General features: G+C 36.3%; 1 protein-coding gene across 13 annotated transcripts in view; it reads left to right on the top strand.

Annotated features, from left to right (window-relative positions):
• The window catches only part of DMD (dystrophin), a 1,208,820-nt gene that overhangs the window by 770,851 nt on the left and 414,667 nt on the right, over positions 1 to 23,302 (top strand). For all 13 annotated transcript variants that reach the window (XM_026858158.1, XM_026858211.1, XM_026858140.1 and 10 more), the window contains 3 exons: positions 653 to 828; positions 13,894 to 14,041; positions 17,559 to 17,708. In XM_026858158.1, the coding sequence (XP_026713959.1) occupies positions 653 to 828; positions 13,894 to 14,041; positions 17,559 to 17,708 (474 nt within the window). The remainder of the gene's footprint in view (positions 1 to 652; positions 829 to 13,893; positions 14,042 to 17,558; positions 17,709 to 23,302) is intronic.

Genomic DNA, 23,302 nt, shown 5'->3' with positions numbered 1-23,302 from the left:
TGTTTAGTAAAACTTGAAAAATTTTCTGTCTGGTTATCTTTTGGTAGTTTTTCATTTTATTGTGTAAGTAGAAACAATGTAAGTAATACTTTTCCTTAGAAGTGTAGTTTCCCCCAACACCACCAAAAATCCCCCCAAAATCCACAAGGGAATAAATTATCAGGCTTCTTACAAATGGAGATAAACATGTTCTTTAATGGAATCAGAAGTACTTAAGTATTTGTTTTCCTGACATAGCTTATTTGTGTTACCCAATAGGAACTCCAAATGCTGTGCACTTTAAATTTTACAGTGTTTCATAGACTATTAAATAAACATGGTGTACACCTTGTGTAAAAAAAATTTATATATATAAATAAATAAAAAAATCTGTTTACAAGTTCTACTTATTAATTGATCTGCAGAATATTACTGTAATGATCTCTAACAGACAAGAATACAGGAGCTGAAAAGAGGCTGTAGAGATGCAATGAAAGGTACATGTTACAAAAACATGAGATGTCTTTCTGTCTACTTGCCTTTGGATTTTTCATTTGGAATTCAGAGGAGAGCAGAAACTTTCACCTCTTTCCATCTGGACAGTATGTGATGAAGCATTTTGTTTCATGCTTGTCATTTTTATGAATATGTGTATGTGTTGCGTATTTTGCAGGAGCTTCAGGATGGCATTGGGCAACAGCAAACTGTTGTCAAAACATTGAACATAACTGGTGAAGAGATTATTGATCAGTCATCAACAGCAGATGCTAAGGTGCTGAAGGAACAACTGGAAAGTTTGAATACCCGGTGGCAGGAGATCTGCAGACAGCTGGTAGAGAAAAAAAAGAGGTAGGTTAAAAGAGAGCAAAAATATTGTGAAATTATTTTATTTTAGATTTGCTTCTGGTTTAAATGTTCAAAGGTGCAACTCAACTCTCAATGGAGTTTTCATATTCATAACGAGTTATCAGTAATTAAATTTCACATCCACTATCATCTATTTAATTTTTCTTTTCTGCTGACTCCTGTAAGTGACCACCACTCCCTTCGATACTTCACATTTTAATAATTCGTCTCATAATATTTAAAAAAAGCCAAACAAACATACGTTATTGCCTGATTAAATGTAGAACAGATTGGAGCTTCTTTTACAGAATTTATAGTTGATCTGTCATCTTTCTATTTGATAGTGTGTCATTAAGATATATCTCTGTAATACTAATAATACATTAGCTAATTGACAGTTAATCCTAATCTAATTAACTTCTCATCATTAATGGCATTAACATCTGTGTTTTAAGGTTGGATAAAAAGAATGGATTGGTTAATTTAATGTTATTTATAATCACTTTCAGATCAATTTATTTTTCTCATGCACTCACAGGAAGCTAGAGTGTTTGAGTTACAGATAATACAAAAATGGTTTGACTTCTTTAAAAAAGAATTTCCAGTTAAAAAAAAAAAAAAAAAAAAGTTGCTGTTTTATACTAGGTTTTATAAATGTATATGTTCTTAACCTAGATGTTAGGCCTGAATTTATATGACATTCTGCTTTAAAATACAGTTACTGCTAGAGCTTTCTTCATGCATATTTTTAAAAATCCAGAATGTTCCTTACAGAGATGCATTAATGAGTGCTAAAGGTATGCTAGAAGAACTAGTAGTGTGCAACAGTTTTGTTACTTCTGATGTGTCGTGTACCATTTCTTTGGTTTATTGCCGTGGGGGGCAAAAGCTGTGAAAATGTTCTCTGGAGTGCTAAGGGGGTGTCCCGAAAAGTTATTATTGAGTTTAGTCGTGATTAAAGTATCACTTGGAACATGTTAGGAGAAACAGATGCAACAAGTAAGCTACAACTGTCACAAGCTACAGCAGGCCTTAAATTTTTCTTTCTCGTGTATTTCCAGGTGTTGATGGTAATGCTGCTTGTTACACAAGGGAGTCCTTGGCCTTTATTTATCACACTGAAATCTGTTCTTTTGTACAAGGGAAACCCATCTGTGTTTCCAAACCTTAACTTTTTATGTAAGTGCTAACACTTAGAAAACAATAACACATCATTTTAATAGCACTGTAAACTGCTTCCGCAACACAGAAGAAAGAGATTGATGGTTGAACTTTATCTGACAATCTGAAATATGTTCCAGTTCTAGTAAAGATTAGTATTGTACCTTCCTTTAGTTATCAATAGAAATGTGTATCAGAAATGTTGATTTGTCTCAAGGCAGTGTACATGGAATTTCTTGTCACATTCTATATTTTAAGGAAGCCTAGGATCTGTTAAATGGGAATAATACAGTTATGTTCTCTGGATGAAGGTTCTTAAATAAACACTTGCACATGAATTCCTCCTTTTGGTATATTTGGTTTGTTGACCAGTTGGTTTGTTTTCCTCTGGAATGACAGCTTGTGTAATTTTGAGGACAATTGCAGAGACCTCAGTTAGTGAGCTCTGCATGAATAAATGCATTACTCTAGAAGGAATACAGATAATGTTGTGTTAAACTGATATAAATGCTTTTGATGTACTGTAGCGAGACCCATGTGCATCAAGACAGAGGAGTTTGCACTTCTGTTAGTCACCTGGTCTTCCTGGCTGCATCAGAGCCAGGGGACACTTTTTGCTCCCAGATTTTGGAAACAGATCCTACCCTCAGTCTAGCTCCTGCCTCCCAGACATGCTTTTTCTTCTTTCCTTCATCTTTTCACACTCTCAGACTGGATTTTCAAAGGAAAGAAACCTACTTGACAGGAGTATGTGGCATGTTCTAGCTAGGTCTCAATTACTGATGATCCTAGTGATGAAAAGACCATAAGCTTATGCGCTGCAGTCTTCACATAGTCTTAGTGTCATGGGATTTTCATCCTCCTTAGGCTTTGGCATGTTTCAGTTGTCCATTAGTTGTCTTAATTTGGTTTGGGGTACAGTCAGGTTCTTTCTTTTTACAACTTTAAACCCATGTCACCCAAAGTGCCTTAATTTTTCATTAAGAAAAAAGCATGAGGCAAACAGGAAAAGTTGAGGGAAGTGACCTCTACTTGCAGTCCAAAAGAGCTGATATAGTCACAGCATTGCATGTGTTTGTACTATGGTGAATTTATTTAAATATATCAGTATAATATAAATTATATTAGATCTACGTGAATTAAAATATTTTGAATCCTCTGTTTCAGAATAGCTTTAATAGACTGTTTTCCAAACAAACTCAAAGCAGCATGCGTATATCTTGGATCATTTCAGTTTTCCTAAAATTTAAACATTAATGGTTAAAAAAAAAAAATTATTATGAAGGGGCTTCTGGATTTTTGTTTAAGTCAATTTTGAGAATGAAAAAAATAGAACCACATTTTAAAACCATAATGGAAGAAGATGACACTGAAAGGAGAGCAGACTGGGTAGCATACATTTTCATTTAATAATTTCAAAGAAAAATAAAATAGTTATTAACATTTTAGAACCTTCTGCAAATCAGAAAATGGATTCTAAATTTTTTAATAGATTTTCTGTTTTATTCTTTGTAGCTAATTAATACATTGTGCTCTACTTTGAAAGCTCAGTAGTTCAGAGGAGTAGTGGTCAACTGAAATTTTGTTTTCTACTAAATTTTTTGGCTCAGCATATCTCAAGATAAAGAAAGTGGGAAGAAATTAATGCTGCATGGATTCCAGAAATGAAATCTGACAGTGACTTCAAGTTCAAGTGTAATGTTGTTAAGCATTATTTAAACAGCAAGGAAATTTTATTTTCTCTAAAGTCTATTTTGCTATTGCTTACCAAGATGGAAGAAATTGAGTTTGATAATCCTGCACAATAGACACTCCATTTTGGACATATTTCTTAAGCCAAATTCAAACATGCTCATCAGAGTGTGTGTGTGTGGCGGGGGTAGTAACAGAAACCAACACAGATATTTTTGTAAGGTGCATGAATGTGAGAATTTAGTTGGAGACAGGGGGTGTATAGTGACATTTCCAAGGATGCCCATAACATAACGCGCTCTCAGGTAGTCAAACACTGAGCTGATAGTAGGGAACTCCAAAACTGAGTGGATGGGCAACAAGTGGCAGATGATCTTGATCACAGACAAATATGAAGTAATGAATATTTCAGAGAAGCTGTCTATACCATGCTGACATGATGCTCAGCTTGCAGATGGCAGTTACAACCCAAGAAAGTCGTCCTGGCATTATTACTGACAGTGTTTGCAGGCTCAGTATGGAGAGGCAGCCAAAAAAAAAGCCATAACATTTTAGGTAGCATCAGTAACAGTATTGAGAATAAAACAGAAAAAGATATTCTTTTGCTGCCCATTGAATGTCGTGGCATGCTCATGTTGACTACTGTATGCAGATCTGCTCTCTGCATGTCAAAGGGTATGGTGAACTTACAGAAAGTATATATGAGGGAGGGCAACTAAAATGAGCCAGGGTTTGGAGTGGCTGCATTTTGAGGAGAAACTAAGGACCTAGGGATCTTCAATCTGGAGAGAAATTTCAAGGAGGGACATGTCTGAGGTTTACAAAATCGAAGTGGTGGGTAAACTGTATGTGGAACAAAATGTTATTCACCTAATTCCTCAATACTGTAAGAGATAGTAAAATCGATTTAAAACTTACTTTTTTACATTATGGAGTGTCTGAGGTTTGCTGGCCACAGAAGGCTATGGAGGAAAATACTATGACTCAGCTCTATAAAATTCTTAATTTTATGACAGTGGATTCTGGAGGAGTAGGAAGTGACCAGACTTTCATGCTCCCCTTAATTACCATCTCCTGTTAGCAATGTTGGTGGCAATCTGTTGGGCTAGCTTTTCTAACACACTTGGGCATTTTTCATGTTCTGATGCACTGATTATATTTTGGAGGCAAGGGGAGGAAATTCTACAGAATTGCTTTGTCGGTTTTCTTGAGGATGCACTGTTAAATGGTCTACTACATATTCTGTATGAGGACATAATAGTATCACTGCATTGATAAAGAACACTGTAAATTCAAAATATATTCTGTAACAATTATAAACCCTGGGGTTGGTTGACTTGAGAAGATTGATATGTGATACAACTCTGAGTTTCAACATGTTAATCCAGTTCTCATATAATAATTTGGAATAAATATAAAACTACCTGCATAGTAGCAACTGTAAACCAGATCAAAACAACAATATTCTGTAAATAACTGAAACAGATCATAAGTTCACTAGACACCAATGTTAATCTTAGAGGTAGTCTGGCTGATTTAATGAAAAATAATTATTTGGAACACAAAAGGACAATTTAGTTAAAACCAGACAAGAAAACAAACTAAAGATCGAAATAGTTTGAGGAACCTGTATTGCTCTTCAGTAAAAATAAGTTGGTTTTTAAGTTTTAAAAGGTCAAATGCTGATCCCAGGCAAAGAACAGACTTAAAATTGGCTTTTAAACTCCTTTGTTTGATCAAGAGGTTATGCTTGCGTAGGATGTTATTTTTCATTTCCCTTTATCTAAGAGTTTCAAAGCTGTAGAAGTTTGAATTCAGTCCTTAATGTTTCTGTATCTTGCAGTCTAATCCGTACAGTTAAGAATTAGGTAAGAATGTAATTTGACTACATCTACTCATTTTATCTTACTGTAAACTTTGGAATAGATCAGGCAGTTGAATAAAGTGAAACTTGATTGAAAGTCTGATACGCTGATAGCAAACTGGGAATTTAATTGAGGATTTGTTAGCATTTGGATGCAAGCAGCATGTTTTGAAGAGGTTTGAGTTTGTACTCAAACTGAAAGGGAGACTTCGGAGACCAGGAGAAGTTGCAATGACCCCTTGAATTGATGCTACTAACCCCAGACTAAAGAGGGGGAAAAAACCTTTTACTTCCTCGTTATACTCCAGTAAACATTTTGAATATAAACTGCACTATCAGAAGATCTCTCTGCCTTTTTGACCCCTGAGATGCATCAGGCCATATTTTGCTGTGTGCTTCTGTGCCAAGTCATGCCACTGGGACACTCAAGTTTGATTTTTGGATGACTGAAGGAGGCGGTGGCTTGCCATCAGGGCTCTTGTGTGCACTGAAGTGCCTGGGTGTTGGCGGGGCTGCAGTTACAGCGTGGTCCTGCACCTTCACTCCTGCTGCTGGAACGTGCAGGACAGGCACAGCTAGTCAAGGGAACATGTATCAGGAGGAGAAGCGACATCTCACACAGGGGCTTGATAAGGTGAAGGCTCATAAATGAGATTGTTGACAGACTTGTAACAGGCTGGTCTTTGTATTTCGATCTTTGTTAAAAATTTCCCGTGCAACTTTTGAAAACAGATGCCCAGGAATTAGATTCCTTCGCTGTTTCAGAAGTAATCAGTTTGGGGTTTTTTATTCATCACAATCTGACCTTTGTTTAAGTTGGGTTCTGTTGAATAGAAGAGAATTTTTCATTATTACAGCTGCAAATACACTTGCACATTCACTGAGCTTGAACCTGCAGACTGTCCAGATCTCTACTTGAGCAAGTTTGAGGTAGGTATGGAAAAATGACAGAACAAAGGCTGTTTACCAGAATACTTTCAAATACTTTTCTGAACATAAAAACAAAAGCATCCTGTTCTAAATAAAAAATAATTATTATAAAGCAAATATACTTTTTAATATTTTTCATACCTTATCTTTGTTAAAGCATTCTTTTTTGCCATGACACACTGTCTAACAGTGGTTGGCTTCCTTCACTTGAACACTCAGTATATTGAAGGCTATGATGAGCTTCTCATTGCAGTTTAAAAGCTGGTGTAGGATGAAAGATTTCATGACAGTTAAGCCAATAGATATATTTTTTCTTTCCAACATAAAATTAGTTACCCATTGAAGTTTCTGAATTTTTTTTTGGCAGTTCAGATTTCCTACAGTAAATCACTAGAAAAGAATCGCTCGTATTAATTTGCATTGTGTTTACAAGTAGTGTAGCTAAACTACTTACTCTTTAGTATTTACATTTAACTCTTCTGAAGTCTCTGGGATATTTCTCATTTCAATTGTTTTACTTACAGTCCCTTACCCAATTAGGCATATTTGCACATTCTTTAGTGAAAGAAAGAAAATTCAATCTCTCTTAGTAAATATTTTCTCTAAATTATCAAGTTACTATTTTGGTGGCTTCTAAAATTCTTAGTAACAGCTATTATATGCACTAATTCCTAATCTTAGAAATACCATAAATACAAAATCAACAGCTGAAAGCTTAAAAAAATAAAAACTCACCAAAACATTATTGGAAGTACAACTGGGAATGTGTCTCAAGTGCAGATCTGTCTTACTCCTGTGATTGTGTATTTTCTATCTCTAGCTGACACCTGCCAAATAAGGCCGGCATCATTTGTGTGCAGTTACAAACTGTAAACATCTGATGTGTTTCACAAACTATTTACGGGTTGCTATGGTATTGGTATCATATTGTTGACTATGGAGAAAATACATGAGCTGCAATAGGCATTTCATACAGTTTCTAGAAACTGTAAATGAAAATATGAGCTTATTTGAAATGGGTCATGAATGTTTATGTAATTTATAATGGTTAACTATTACATTACAAGGATTAATGATAGTAAAAAAAGTCTGTCCAGGGTATTTTGTGGACTACCATAAGAATTTGTTATTGATTCAGTTTAATACTGTTAGGAAAACTAATCCCTAACCTATGAAATATCACATACACAAAACATCATTAGGAAAAACAATTATTTTAGTTTACTAGTTAATATTAAATACTGAATATTAATACATTCGCTTCCAGAAGTATAACGTATATAAAATTCTTATAAACAGCTGTGTAGTCAGAATAGTTGACCAAGGGGTCTTATGAATTTAGAAATACAGCAACCTGCTGTGTTTTAATATGGAAAACACAAAGTAATGTGCCTGAGAATAGCAGTCATGTAGAAGACTAAAAGTGATATATATGAAATTCTGTGCTTCCTGCTATAATTTGGGAATTTTCCATCAAACAAGATGAGATACGTTTCAGTGTTAATTAAATAAACCGTTTGCAGACAGAGAAACATTTTTAAAGCTTTTTGGGAGCTCAGGCTGGTTTCAAAGGAGAAGGCATTAGAATATAACAGCATGCAGATCTGTGCTGGAGGTGGGTCTGCTTGGGTCTCTAGGACCAGGCGCTGAAATGACATCTTATTCCTCACTCACATGCTTGTCCAGCAAGATGTGCTTCGGCTGTTTTCTAAAGAGCTGCTCTGTCCACGTCTGAGTTGACTGGTGGTTTGTGGTCCTTATTCCAATTTGTTTAGGCTCATTTGGAAACTCATACTCCCTCAGTAACAATTTACTATTAATTTGCCATTGTGGCAATGAATTCAAACACCTAGAAAGTACATGTATCTGTTGTTCCAAATGTAATTACGGTGATAAAAATCAGCTTGTTCAGAAGGTATAATCAGTCATTGAGTTAAAACTTTTTATTTGATTAACTGGTTCAGCTAATATAGACAGGGCTTTATTTTTGTGGCTTGCATAATACAATACATGTCATGCAGGATGTTATTTATAATAGAAGTAATCTTCTAGCAGGCCAAGAACAAATTGTAAAGTAAATTATGAAGTGCACCTGCAGCTTCTGTTAATTGCAATGGACCTTTTCATTACTATACTACATACTGTCCCTGACTAGGACAAGGAAGTAGATCTTTATTGCACTTTTTTTTCTCTCTGAAATCTGAAACCCTTCTGTGCACACATATGTGCAAAGTAAATACCTCTAAAAAAAAATCCTGGAAAATCTTTGGTTGAAAATATCCTACATTGCTCAGATAATAAAATAATCCTACTGCTCAACTTTTGAATTAGTCATCAAAGTAAAAATCTTTCCTTCATGACTAGGAAAATTTTAAATGTTTTAAGGGTTGCGGTTGAATTCATAGGGGTGATAAAACTGTCAGTGTACTTAAAGTGAAAAAGGAATCTTGCCAATTGCTGTCCCTGCTAGGAGACAAGAAATCTCTTTGATTTCTCATTCAAAATACTATACAGCTCAATAATTTTGCTCTCAGGTGCATCAAGTTGAATGCTATGCCTTCTCTTTGCCAGAATAAATATATTTAAAGTTTTATTTTTCTCAGCCTTATCATTAGGGTACCATCACGTAATGCCTCCACTGAGCTATGTGCTTTACAAATGGAGAGAAGTGATAGGAGACCAGAAAAATAAAGCTGTTGCTGAGATATTAGATTCTGGGGAATCTGGTCAGATTGAGGAAAGAGGTTTTATTGTGTGGTTCACAACATCGCTCTGGTTGACTGATTCCCAGACTTCCACATAATCAGGGCAGAGGGGGACACTGCCTCAGAAAGATTTGAAGTTGTGCTTCTGCATTTAAGATTACAGGGAGCTAGATTTTCTTCATTTTTACAGTTGCAGTCCTATAGATCTCAGCATCTACCTCAGTTTCACCAAAATAAATTTTTTTATTAGCTGGGTTTAGATAATCTGTTTTGGCTTAAGAAGAGCATTTGACCTCTCAAGTATATATACACTTCTTCATGAAGAACACTGTAATAAATGTAATGCTGTAAAATTGGTCCTCCTCTGCATGTCCTGTACAACTAAAATGGTTAAGTCTGTACGCATCAGGAAGGTCCAGAATTTCTGGCTGAGTAACATTACTCCATAAGAGTTTTAGAGCTGTAGTATATAAGCATAAGAAATACTAGAATCCAGCAGCATCAGGGCTTTTCATTGATAAGGTTTCATTTCCAGAAACCCATGAGAAGCAACAGTTGCTGAAAACAGTCATGTAGGTTTCCATAAGATGTAATACAAAACCAGGAAAGTAGAGCTGTTAATTGGCTTCTTTTGCTATTTATGGTATTCTCTTTTTTTTTTCAATGTATTTGCTTGTATAAATGTAAGTATATGTGTGCATCTATATGTATATCTGTATTTATGTTTATATATGCATGTGTGTGTGTATATACATATATAAATACATAAATAGTTTTGTAGGACTTTTCAGTAAATATCTCTTTTTTTCTCTAAAGAACAATTTGGCAACAGTGGCTTGTGTTTGTTTAATTTCTAGGCAGTTACTATGGAGCAATTTGTTTATCAGCTCAAAAAAAGAGCAGTAGTAGGCTCATATGTCTAGTAAATATTAGAATATACTGTGTTAAAAATGGAAGCAAATAAATCTGTTTGCTGATTTAGAATTCCATTCTGGATCTTAAGCAGTGCCTTGATCTAGAGCTCTTATGCAGAGCCTGTTCAGAGCAGCAGAAATTTGTCAAGCATTTCAGTTAATATAATTAATTTATTTTTTAAAATAGTATTTTCATGCTCTAAGCGTAGTTAAGAATATTGACTTCTGTGTTTTGAACATATGCTTTCTCTTTGGTAAGAGGTGAGTCATTTATAGAATGAAAATTGTTATTGGACATCCAGTAGAGAGGTTGTCAGATGATTTTTACTGATGCCGGTACAAAACATGCTGGGAGTGACTGTCATGTTCCTACTGCCTTTACCATCTACAGAAATCATCAACTTTTTAATTAGGAACCATTTTGATAGAGGTCTCTGATGCAATATTTTCCAGCTTTGAAGCACTTCTGAAACATAAAAATTACATGATGTAACAACAATTGCATCAGCTTTACTTATGGCTTTACAGTATCAACAATTCCCATTCTGCAGTAGATTTCTTAACTAAACAGTTTATGCTATTTAATAGCACTAAATTCCTATTTTCTAAAGGAATTGCAATTATTACCTTTCCTATAGATCACTCTGAATTTTAACTCTATAAGTAAGTGTGGGTTTTGTGTTTTGGATCATGAAATCTTACCTTCGTTGGTCCTCTTTGACTTCTTGGTCGTTTAACTCAATCCACCAGCCAATAAATTGAGCTGATTACTTAACTGGTAAGAATCTTCATCTAGCAGGCTTTCCTCTTCTACTCTCCCGAGAGCAAATCAGTGTTACCTTTGTGAAAAATAAGCTGCCATTGGCTAAAAGGCTGTGGCCAAAAATTAAAGTGGGTTAAATTCAGTTACCTAGTTGTTAAAATAATTATTCTTTCTAATATATTGTAATTTAAAAAGTCAATATAATTAAATATATGATGTTATCAATCAACATTTATTATTGCTTTTTTATTTTTACAATAACACCATATATTTAATTTTGAAACAGGTATTTTCTATTCTGCAGTTACAGCATGTGAAATCATAAAAAGGAGCTGTTCTTGAAGACAACAGTGTGTTTAAATGTTGCAATGTTGTCTTTTGAAAGCACCTAGAAATATTGGCAAGAATTTTTTGCCACAGGAAAAAAGGACATAGTGCATGTTGTTTTCCAAAGTCCACTCATATCAGTGCAAGTCTTTGGCAATATAAAGAAATGTAAATCTTTACTGCTTAATTTTTTCTATTTCAAAACCCTAAACCTATTGGTAAAAAAAAAAAAAAAAAAAAGTTTACCTAAGTAGCTCAAATCAGGGGAAGATACAGTTTGAAGAAAGGAGGAAATGCACAGTATCTGTGTCTTTCTCCAGCTGGAAAGAGCTGCTGCCCCATCTGGTACTAATCCCATGAGGTAGTGGCTGGCTGTCCATACTGCATGAACTACTGTCACAATGTGGTCACAGTTCCTGAGGGACAGTTTATTCTGTTGTGAAATCTTAACTTCCTTCAAACATTCATCCTTCAAACGGTTAGATGTGTGGTAGTAATTGAAAGTAGTAAGTGGTTTGATATTTTTCAAATATTACTTTCCGAAATATTTTTAAATCTCTTGGACTTTTCTACCAGGCTGGTTTTAATTAGTCTCTATTTTTCTCAGTGATCTAATTCTGCATAAGGACCTCTTCTGAGCCTTGGAAATCTGTGCTCGAAGTCATGTGTGAAAATTTTACTTCTGGATTTCTTTGGTCTGGGAGTACCATTTAATTCAGATCCACTTGCAGTAGAACTGTGAAATATAGATTGCTGAGTTGTTTTGGTTTTTTTTTTGTGAAGTACAGTGTACATGAATGAAAACCACCCCCACCCCCCCAAAGTGTGTGAAAGGTACTTAATGGCAATGTTATTGTGGCCACTTGTGGGCAGCTGGCTTTCCAGTCAGGTTTCAAATCATGGTGAGAACTAGGGAAAAATATGTTGTCTCCCAAACTCCTTTTCTTGACCTATGAATTAACGTTGTTTTCCACAGCTGTGCCCACCTTTGCTCTTGACTGCAAATTCATTTCCTTGAAAATGTATAAAGAATATTTATAATTCACAACCAGCCTTTCAAGAATTTAGTGCTTTTTTTTTCTTATCTAAATGTATTGAATTGACTCAGGAAATAAAATATCAACTGTTTAATTGCATATGGAGAGTTTTAAATAACCTATTCGTTATTATCACTACCACATGCTTAAATAAATTCTACAAAAACATTAAACATGAAGGTAAACAAAGAAACAATGCTTCATACTTTAGAAATTAACAGAGAACAACTTCAAACTGTGCTGTAAAGTAAAAACCTTGAAAGTGTGAGCTACTTATTTATAATTATTTGGAAACATCAATGCATCATGGCAAGTATGGGAGACCAGAGAGAGTTAAAAAAACATTTTCAATGTGCTTTAATAATTTTTTGCATTCAGAAATAATATATTAATAGTACTGACCTTGATTCTCCACTGTAATTTGAGTTATATTCTTAAAATACTACTACAACCCTTATTATGTGTAATAAATGACCTAACCTCTCGGACTCAGTTGGATCTTGGCAATAACAATAATTAAAAAAATCCAACCAAATCTGGTTTTGCACCTTTTTGCTTTAGTCTCAAGTAACCTTAATAAAATATCAGCATCAACAAAAATCTATTATGTCATAGACCATTGTGTAATTTTATTAATAATAATTAATCTTTCCATACAGGTAAGACTCAGTGTAACCTCAGTGTTATGAATAAGGTTGGAGCATAAATTAGGAGTGATTTACATAAAACATGTTTTTTCTTCTTCAGTAGACATCCATCCATAATGTTAATCTCAAAGGGCTCACATTCTTCCAGTGCTCTTCCCTGCTGCCCTTGGAATTTTTCTCATGCATGTCTCTAACTTCAGAAGCTTAGGCACAGAAGTTCCAATCTCTATATGTTTATGCAGTCATGGTGAAATAGTCTTATCTGTCTTTAGATAACTGCAATGTTTATGTTTTAGCTTATCATCTGGATTTTCTTTAATTAATAAAAGAGAAGGTTGTATGGCAGAAATGATCTCTTCCTGTTGTAATAATCTAAGATGAATCTGTGTATCACACTCTAGAAATGCCAATTGGCAGTCGATGAAGAGAGTCTGGGTGAGAAATCAACAGCTGAGTTGTAGACGTAGACAAAGTAGACATCTAAAGTTAGGTGAAATAAATCCTATACTATTCCTTCTTATTGACTACAAATCTTACCTACATTCTGTGAATCTTGACTGGAATACTTTACACAAAGTATTGTGGCACTGTCACCAAAATACCTGTCTGTACAATGTGTCCAAATGGGTTTAAGTATCAAACTTACAGGTTCAGTTTGTAAAATGTGGTGCTAGAATTCTTAGTTTCTGACAGTGGGATTCCCTGCTGTTAGTTCACATAAATATCTGATCTGAATTATTAACAGTTCTAGTTCTGGTGTTCTTGTTTTCTCCCTGTCATATGTAATCTAGAAGCTGAATTTAGTGACATAGCAAATTATGACTTCTCTTTTTCTTTTAAAATACATTTAACGATATGTAAAAAGGGTGCTGGTCTGATAATTTTGATATGAAAAAAATTATGTCATACTTTCAAAAATAATTATTATAATTGTAAGATTATTTTCCCTAGTCTTTCTTTTAGTATGGATAAGCACTTCATCATAAAAATAAATGTATAGAAACATTAATTTCATGGTTTTATTACAGGCTAGAGGAAGAAAAGAATATTTTATCAGAATTTCAAGAGGACTTGAACAAGTTGATTTTATGGTTAGAGGAAGCAGACAGTGTTATTGCTATTCCCCTTGAGCCAAGGAATGAAGACCAGTTAAGAGACTGCCTTAGCAAAGTAAAGGTATTGTGAGTTTTATTCTTAATGTTTTCTTACTTTATCAGTTCTACATTGAAGAAAATTAAATGCTATTTTTAGAGAAGGCTTCTGCCATCAAACAGAGAATTCATTTATCTTATTTAGATAAAACAGTAAAAGTTCAAAACCCAGATACAAAAATATACTGACCATACTAAAATCAAAAAAGTAATGGAAAATGTATTGAAAGGAAAATACCTATCCTGTCACTAGGTAATTAATCATTATCCTTTTCATCCTTATTCTTAATTCAGAATTTGACTGTTTTATCTGTAAAACATTTCTCTATAGGTGTCTTCTTGTTAATCGCATAACTTCTCACTTATTAAATGGTATTCAGAATTTCAGAATATCTAGAATTGGATACATAATTATAAATGTCAACTGGTTAAAGTATCACTGAACATTTTCTAGACTGAACTTCTAGGTGACTTTTTAAAAAAAACCAACAGAACATTACATGTTTGTTTTTTAGAGGCTGAATTTTTCATGAAGGTGTTAGCAGTATCATAGTCTAAAAGCTCTAATACCTATATCCAATAGAAGTTGCTCTAGTTTCTGATATGTGTCCAATAGAAAGACTATGTTTAATAACTTCCACAATAATAAATTAAACTGTGGTTGGAAAATGCAATTACTTATGGAATACTTGCCTAAAGGTTTCCTTATTTTGAGGATAAGGACTAGCTATCCTTTTAAGCCAATCCAATTTGAACAAATTCAGCAAGTGATGGAATAGAACATTTAAGAATTTGAAGGAAATTCATAAGAGTTCCTTCCCATCCTTCCGCATCCTTCCCTCCTTCCTTCCGCATCCTTCCCTCCTTCCTTCCGCATCCATCCTTCCCTCCTTCCTTCCGCATCCATCCTTCCCTCCTTCCTTCCGCATCCATCCTTCCGCATCCATCCTTCCGCATCCTTCCTTCCGCATCCTTCCTTCCGCATCCTTCCTTCCGCATCCTTCCTTCCGCATCCTTCCTTCCGCATCCTTCCTTCCGCATCCTTCCTTCCGCATCCTTCCTTCCGCATCCTTCCTTCCGCATCCTTCCTTCCGCATCCTTCCTTCCGCATCCTTCCTTCCGCATCCTTCCTTCCGCATCCTTCCTTCCGCATCCTTCCTTCCGCATCCTTCCTTCCGCATCCTTCCTTCCGCATCCTTCCTTCCGCATCCTTCCTTCCGCATCCTTCCTTCCGCATCCTTCCTTCCGCATCCTTCCTTCCGCATCCTTCCTTCCGCATCCTTCCTTCCGCATCCTTCCTTCCGCATCCTTCCTTCCGCATCCTTCCTTCCGCATCCTTCCTTCCGCATCCTTCCTTCCGCATCCTTCCTTCCGCATCCTTCCTTCCGCATCCTTCCTTCCGCATCCTTCCTTCCGCATCCTTCCTTCCGCATCCTTCCTTCCGCATCCTTCCTTCCGCATCCTTCCTTCCGCATCCTTCCTTCCGCATCCTTCCTTCCGCATCCTTCCTTCCGCATCCTTCCTTCCGCATCCTTCCTTCCGCATCCTTCCTTCCGCATCCTTCCTTCCGCATCCTTCCTTCCGCATCCTTCCTTCCGCATCCTTCCTTCCGCATCCTTCCTTCCGCATCCTTCCTTCCGCATCCTTCCTTCCCTCCTTCCTTCCGCATCCCTCCTTCCTTCCGCATCCCTCCTTCCTTCCGCATCCCTCCTTCCTTCCGCATCCCTCCTTCCTTCCGCATCCCTCCTTCCTTCCGCATCCCTCCTTCCTTCCGCATCCCTCCTTCCTTCCGCATCCCTCCTTCCTTCCTTCCTTCCTTCCTTCCTTCCTTCCTTCCTTCCTTCCTTCCTTCCTTCCTTCCTTCCTTCCTTCCTTCCTTCCTTCCTTCCTTCCTTCCTTCCTTCCTTCCTTCCTTCCTTCCTTCCTTCCTTCCTTCCTTCCTTCCTTCCTTCCTTCCTTCCTTCCTTCCTTCCTTCCTTCCTTCCTTCCTTCCTTCCTTCCTTCCTTCCTTCCTTCCTTCCTTCCTTCCTTCCTTCCTTCCTTCCTTCCTTCCTTCCTTCCTTCCTTCCTTCCTTCCTTCCTTCCTTCCTTCCTTCCTTCCTTCCTTCCTTCCTTCCTTCCTTCCTTCCTTCCTTCCTTCCTTCCTTCCTTCCTTCCTTCCTTCCTTCCTTCCTTCCTTCCTTCCTTCCTTCCTTCCTTCCTTCCTTCCTTCCTTCCTTCCTTCCTTCCTTCCTTCCTTCCTTCCTTCCTTCCTTCCTTCCTTCCTTCCTTCCTTCCTTCCTTCCTTCCTTCCTTCCTTCCTTCCTTCCTTCCTTCCTTCCTTCCTTCCTTCCTTCCTTCCTTCCTTCCTTCCTTCCTTCCTTCCTTCCTTCCTTCCTTCCTTCCTTCCTTCCTTCCTTCCTTCCTTCCTTCCTTCCTTCCTTCCTTCCTTCCTTCCTTCCTTCCTTCCTTCCTTCCTTCCTTCCTTCCTTCCTTCCTTCCTTCCTTCCTTCCTTCCTTCCTTCCTTCCTTCCTTCCTTCCTTCCTTCCTTCCTTCCTTCCTTCCTTCCTTCCTTCCTTCCTTCCTTCCTTCCTTCCTTCCTTCCTTCCTTCCTTCCTTCCTTCCTTCCTTCCTTCCTTCCTTCCTTCCTTCCTTCCTTCCTTCCTTCCTTCCTTCCTTCCTTCCTTCCTTCCTTCCTTCCTTCCTTCCTTCCTTCCTTCCTTCCTTCCTTCCTTCCTTCCTTCCTTCCTTCCTTCCTTCCTTCCTTCCTTCCTTCCTTCCTTCCTTCCTTCCTTCCTTCCTTCCTTCCTTCCTTCCTTCCTTCCTTCCTTCCTTCCTTCCTTCCTTCCTCATCCTTCCTTCCTTCCTTCCGCATCCTTCCTTCCTTCCGCATCCTTCCTTCCTTCCGCATCCTTCCTTCCTTCCGCATCAAATATTAATGCATTGGCTTGCTGCATGGCTCATTTCATACCTACCTGCTTAGGTTAATAAAATTTTTAAAAATGCTTGAAGAACTATGTCTTTTAATTACATTATCCTTACTTGATATATCAAGTTACTCTGACCATATAAATTTGCAGTAACTGCATACTTGTTGGACAAGTGGTTGCATCCTTTGGCTTTACTTGGTGGTTTGTGGTTTTTTATGGATATACATGGTCTTAATTATGAGGTTAGATGGGAGGGCTTTTTACCACATACCATCTGGATGACTGTGTTAACAGCATGGAGCATGTTAAAACCCTTCTCCAAATTGCTTGCTCTTTACCATATTAAAGGATTATTAAAATCCATATACATGTCCAGAAGTGGAATTTATCATGTAACAGTGATTAATATCCGGAGAAGCTCCATATTTTGGCTTTCTGGACTCTTTTTAGGCTTGATCCACTAATATAGACTCTTTTGAGGGATATTGGCCTTCTACATTCAGAAAGCAAGAGTTATTTTGTCTTGAATTGAGTTTATTCCTTTAGCTGATACACAAATCGATAAGGGTGAAGATAAGAGAGCTGAAAATTCTACCACAGTTCATCTTAACTGCTGTATTTGTCTGTTCCAGTTAAGAGTTGAAGAGCTGCCACCACACAGGGGAATACTGAAACAATTAAATGAAACTGGAGAAATAGCACTTGGAAGTGCATCACTGAACCCAGACAAAAAGCATAAGCTTGAGAGTACACTGAAGGAGGCTAACCATCGCTTGTTAAAGGTTAGACATATTATTGATATAACTGTGGTATGAAATTTTAATCTGCAGCAAATATTTGCATTGTATATTTTCTGGTAGGTGTATTAAGAGATATTTGTATACATAATGAACCTGAGGAAGAAAAATGTGTACTGTATACTGCTGTGAGAAACAATGATGGCAAACCAAGACCATTAGTGCCTGACGTGATGATGTTGCATCCAAATATACTCCCTAAATTACAGGTCTGCTGCTCAAGGGTGGAATGCAGAGCATCATCTTTGTAGCCTGGTTGTTTTCAGAGTACAACAAATATTCCAGCTTTTGCGACTCAGGTGTGTGAGAGGCAGTAGAATATGACTGATTGTCATATGGAAACACTTCACAGTTCTCTCCTCTCCCTAACCCCAAGGTGGAAGCTGCAGCCACTGTTTCATGTTCTGCCATGCTTCTTTCAACCTTGAGTTTTGAGTTCTGGTTTCTGTGTGGCAAAGTACCACTCATTTTGCTTTCTGGAATCTCCATACTTATGGGGAGAATTAAGGGAGGATTTTGTTGTATTTTATTGTAGAAGTAGCATATTTTTGTGTTGGAAACTGATGACAATGAATAGCAAATCTGGTAGAGAGGTAGATAATTTGAGTGCTCCCATGTAACTTCTGCTTCTCACGTAGCAGAAATGGTAGAAAGTGTTGTCCAGAGGACAACCACTTAAGGTATGGATTAGCCTGGTCAGAAATGGTCAATGTGGAATCAGCTGAAGGATTTCCACTGAAACTGATAGCAAAATCAAAATCTGAGAAATTAACCCGTGGTATCTATTAGTTAAAGTTACCAGAATGCTGGGGAAAAAAGAAAGAGGGATTCATTATATTTAGTTCGAGGGGAAAAAAAGGTGAGAAAATCTTCTGAGTACTGTACTGAAAAGACAAGCTAAAGATTCTGGTCAAGAATCCTGGGGTTTTTTTTGTTACCATATATGTGAAAAATACTGAATTTCAAGCAGAGACCTGGGTAATAAACAGGAACTTATTTGATGTGAGACTCTCAGTTTCTTCCTAACAGAAACAATCTGGCAAGTTTCAGAATGTTAGCTAATGGCTCAAGAAGAAGTGGATAATAAATATTGATCACATTCACAAACTCCAAGTTGGACACATAAATCATTATTTGGGTTCTTGGATAGAAGTATCTCGTTCTCTACAGATGGCTTTCTGAAATCAATGTATATAGAAGAATTCAGAACACTTCAAAATAGTGTAATTTACTAGCTGGAGTAAGCATCTACATAGCTGCATTTTAGGCACCAGAATTTGAATATCTGAGCTGTAGTATTAAAAAGGCAACATTAGTTTTCAAAAAATATTTTTACTTTTACTAAAATTATACAAATACATTTTAATGAAATCTGTAATTTGTCTCTGAGTGCAAACTTTTACTGATTAGTCATATACCTAAACCCTTTGCATTTTCACTTTTTGCTTGCTGATGCAGAAATGTTCCAGGCTACTTGTCACAGTCAGGGCAACTATGAATGCTGTTGAAAGTAGTTAGGTCTGGGTGAAAAATGGGGAACAAAGCAACTGTTTAGTGAATCGTTCTCTTTACAGGTTTACGTCTCCTAGATCTAGCTAATGTTTCTGGCAAGATATTAGGCTTGGAATTTGCCACTCTCTAAAGCTTCCATTTACTCCTAAACGATTCACTAAAATCAGAAAAGTTAACTTCCATTTGAAATCATTACTTCACTATATTAGTTTAATTTCAGTTATCTTCCTATGGAGAAGTTTAAAACTGAGTTGTTCTCCCTGACCCTTGTAGCTGAATCTAGAGAATCTGAAAAATGCAGTACATTTATTTTAATGAACAGAAACTGAGTTTGAAAATTACAAGACTCGAATCCATACATGTTCTCTGAAGGTGTTCTCTTTCTTGAAGGTTTTCTATTTACCATATGATCTTGACAGATTAAAAAAAAAATAAATAAATAGAAAGAGTTAGACGCTCATTTTGACTTTCTGTCACTGGATCTTTCCAATGAAACTGAAGGGGAAAATATTTATTGTTTGTTTACATAAATTTTCCTTTTACTCACAATTTGTGTAGAAAGCCTCAATTAATTTTTTCATTTCTCCTCTGAAACTCAAGGGTCTGTAATAAAATTAGAAATCATGGAAAGAAAGTCTGCAGTCCTGACAAAGGGACATACGTAGTCTTCCTTCAGTTATAGATCTGTAAGCACTGAGAAAACCCCCACAGATTTTTACTGTGAGCTAAAGCTTACAGCTCTGGCACTTTTATATCAGGTGAACTTCTGTAGGTCACCTGAGGATGGTTCTGTAGTCAGTTGTTTTGATGAGGATATATTTTTTTGTGTTCCTCAAAGCACAGTGGACAAACATCATCACACAGAGATTTCTCTGGGGCTTTTCTGTCTCTTCATCCCTTTCTAAGAGTGTATCCTTATACTTTAATCCTTTGTTTCTAGCTGTTTGCTTTGTTTTCTGGCATCACTCTTACAAATGAACATGTAACAATCTACCATTTCTGATTATCTCATATTGCAGGATGGTATTATTTTCAAAATACAGAACATACGTGACAGTTACATAAATAATGTAAGGTAGGCCCTTATCTGGTGTATGCTAGAGTATTTCTGTTTACTTGAGAGAAGCTGTGAGAATTTACACCAACTGAGAATGTAGCCAAATATCTCCTAAGGTTATGACAAATTTTTGTTTTGCCTTGATCTGCCAAGCAGGGGAATGGAGGACAACACCTGTGAGTCTTAACCTTCAAGGTGACATATTTGAAATAAGTCATGTTCAAACCTTCTTCACAGTCACAGAAACTGTTGCCCTACAGCAATGGAAATAAGCTGAGAAAAATATTGGATATGAAAGGAATTGCAGTCACATAAAAGAAGCTTCTTTGCTTTTGCTTTGGTATTGTCTTTATTTTCAGGTGTTTATATCATGCGCCGATGACCTTGAGAATAGATGTTTGAAGAGTTTTTCTTCCTTTGGATAGTAATAATTTTAAAATGACATTTCTTTAGACACCTTTATTGAATAGTGATTCTAATAGTCTGCTACTCAGACATAGTTTAAGCAGAGAATGAAGATTAAAGCCCACATTTGAAAGCATGACTTTTAAATTCTAGCCTGGTTTTACTTATTGTACCCTCTCCAAAGCCAGTATTTCTTGTAAAAATGAAAATAAGAATATCTTGTGAAGTCTTTAATAGTATGAAAAATGAAGTGTTTTATAACCATTTTTATGCCTTCACATCAAGAATTTTTCATTTATTTTCAAAGCTCAAAGTATCTTCTGCTGTGATAGCCAAGTAAGCTAACCACCTAGTGCTTCAAAGCATACAAAAGGGGTACTAGGCACTGGAGTTTGTGATGAATTCAGTTCTTGTCATATACCACCTGCCAGGGCATATAACAGATCTGTAATGGGTTTCTTACCTTTTACTGTGCAGTAAATGGATTGATAGATTAGGTCTGAGACCAGCGAACCATGGAATCAGAGGTTTGCTGGAAGGAGTTTATTACTCTTTAATATTATTTTTGTTCTGGTGTCAGCCAAGAGGGATGAGCTAGATTATGTGGAAGTAAGCTGGATGCCAAAATCAGCATTCTTCTCATTTATCCACCTTAGTCTTCACAACATCTACTGTATGTATTATGAAGGTTATTATAAGTGCCTGATGGAGACATTTTGTTTTGCTCCCTTTTAATATGTCTGCTAGTATTGGAACTAATGACTAGACACTGAAGAGACTATTTTGCTGTTTACTGCCACAGCAAATCAATTTGTTGTGCTGTATGGACAAAGAAAAAAAAAATTGGAGTGGGCTGACATGGCTATAATTTGTAAACATTTTCTGTACCACCAGGAAAAGTATAGGTTGCCTTAGCTTGGTTGATCAAGTGTAGAGAAAAGCAGATGGGCCCAGAAAGTGCAGAAAGACAAAGTCATAAGAAGGTTATAGTTCATGTATTGTAACTTGCCTTGAGTAGCAATTATTCATAGATTACCAATGACGACATCAAATTTCCAGCATATCAATGCAATTTAGTTTGAGTTCACAGCTGAAACTACTACAGCTGCTACCATTGTTATTTGTGGGATGGAGAGGAAAAGATCTTGAAAAATGAATGCTACAGTTTCATTTCCATGCTTTCAATTTGAAATTAGAATAGCATACCCAGCATTTTGGGGATCAAAATGTTGATCTCTTCCTGAATTTGCTTTCAACTAAATTGACCCTATTCCCTTAAATGTAATAAAGTGTTATGTTATGCTAAATTACCTATGACAATTTGCCATAGATTGCTAATTAGGTGTAGTCCACATTCATGTTATCAGTTAAGTGACAAATGTCCTCACATATAGCAAAATTAAGTTTGATGTATATGGTTGAAGTATATGTGGATAGGATGGACATGTGACTGTCACAAGCTCTAAGAAACAAATATATATAGGTTTCATTCCTTTTTATGTGAGTGTTGCTAGCAGCTACCACTAATTAATATTTTAAAAGTCAGATTTACTAGCAATTGAAAGATAAATTGCTGTTTCCCAGACATGCTAAGCATATAAGAATGAAGATGTAGCACAAAAGTGAAGCAATGCTGATGACCTTCCCTTAAAAAATTTATTTTAGACCAAATTGTATTAAAGTTTATATGCCTTTAGCCTTCCAGTCCTGTTGAGTAATGTTTAAAACTAATTATTTTTCTGGAGATTTTGTTAGTATAAAGCTTAATTTGAAGGTCAGCTGGTTTTGCTGACCATTATTTTCAGTCTAACTAGAAAATAATGTGAATATGTAATTATAAACAAAGATATACTGAAATACCTACTGGTAATAGGATAATATATGTGTGTGATATATCCATATTTCTATACTTTGTAGTGGGTCTTTTTTGTCACTCGTTATTAACTATGTAACGGGGAGGGTTAACTAAATTATAACCTTACTAAATAACAGAACTGTGAAACTTCCATCAGTAATTAACGTAGGACAGACCTGAATGGGGTTATGCTCAGGCTTCCCATTTGGTATTTCTGTCTTATTTTCTGCTCTAAGGAGATGGATGGACATCCTAGGGCTTCCACATCGCTGCAAAGACAACTAAAGACTCATGCTGCCAAGGTACACTTGAAGAGATTCTTCCTATTCCAGTCTACTGGGGAACAGAAACTTATTCTCAAAAATTGCCCTCCTTAATAATGTTTCCGTCTGGAAGTACATACATTTTATTTGCCACTGAATCTTTGAATTTCTGAGAGGATGATTAAAAGATCTTTGAGTTCCAAGTCAGTAAGGTTGTCCACATTATGGTAGAAGAGCTTCTGCTCTTAAGCACAGGATGATATAAAATTTTAAAATCTACCTCTTCTGTGCCTGGGAGTCTACAAGGTTTTGATGTATCCCTTTTCTAGCTTGTTATTCAAACAGGAAAAACACACAAGTCCTTACACCAATAAAGAAGTTGAATATCTACTGGGAGTGAACAGGGGAGAATTAAGGAAGCCATCTTGAAGGAGAATAAATATTTTTCTTTTACCTGTTGATCTGTAGAAATGCTTCTTTTTTTCTG

This window comes from Athene cunicularia (genome assembly GCF_003259725.1).
Source record: "Athene cunicularia isolate RWA chromosome 1 unlocalized genomic scaffold, athCun1 chr1_part1, whole genome shotgun sequence".
NCBI lineage: Eukaryota > Metazoa > Chordata > Aves > Strigiformes > Strigidae > Athene > Athene cunicularia.
This window is presented reverse-complemented; position numbering and strand designations above follow the sequence as displayed.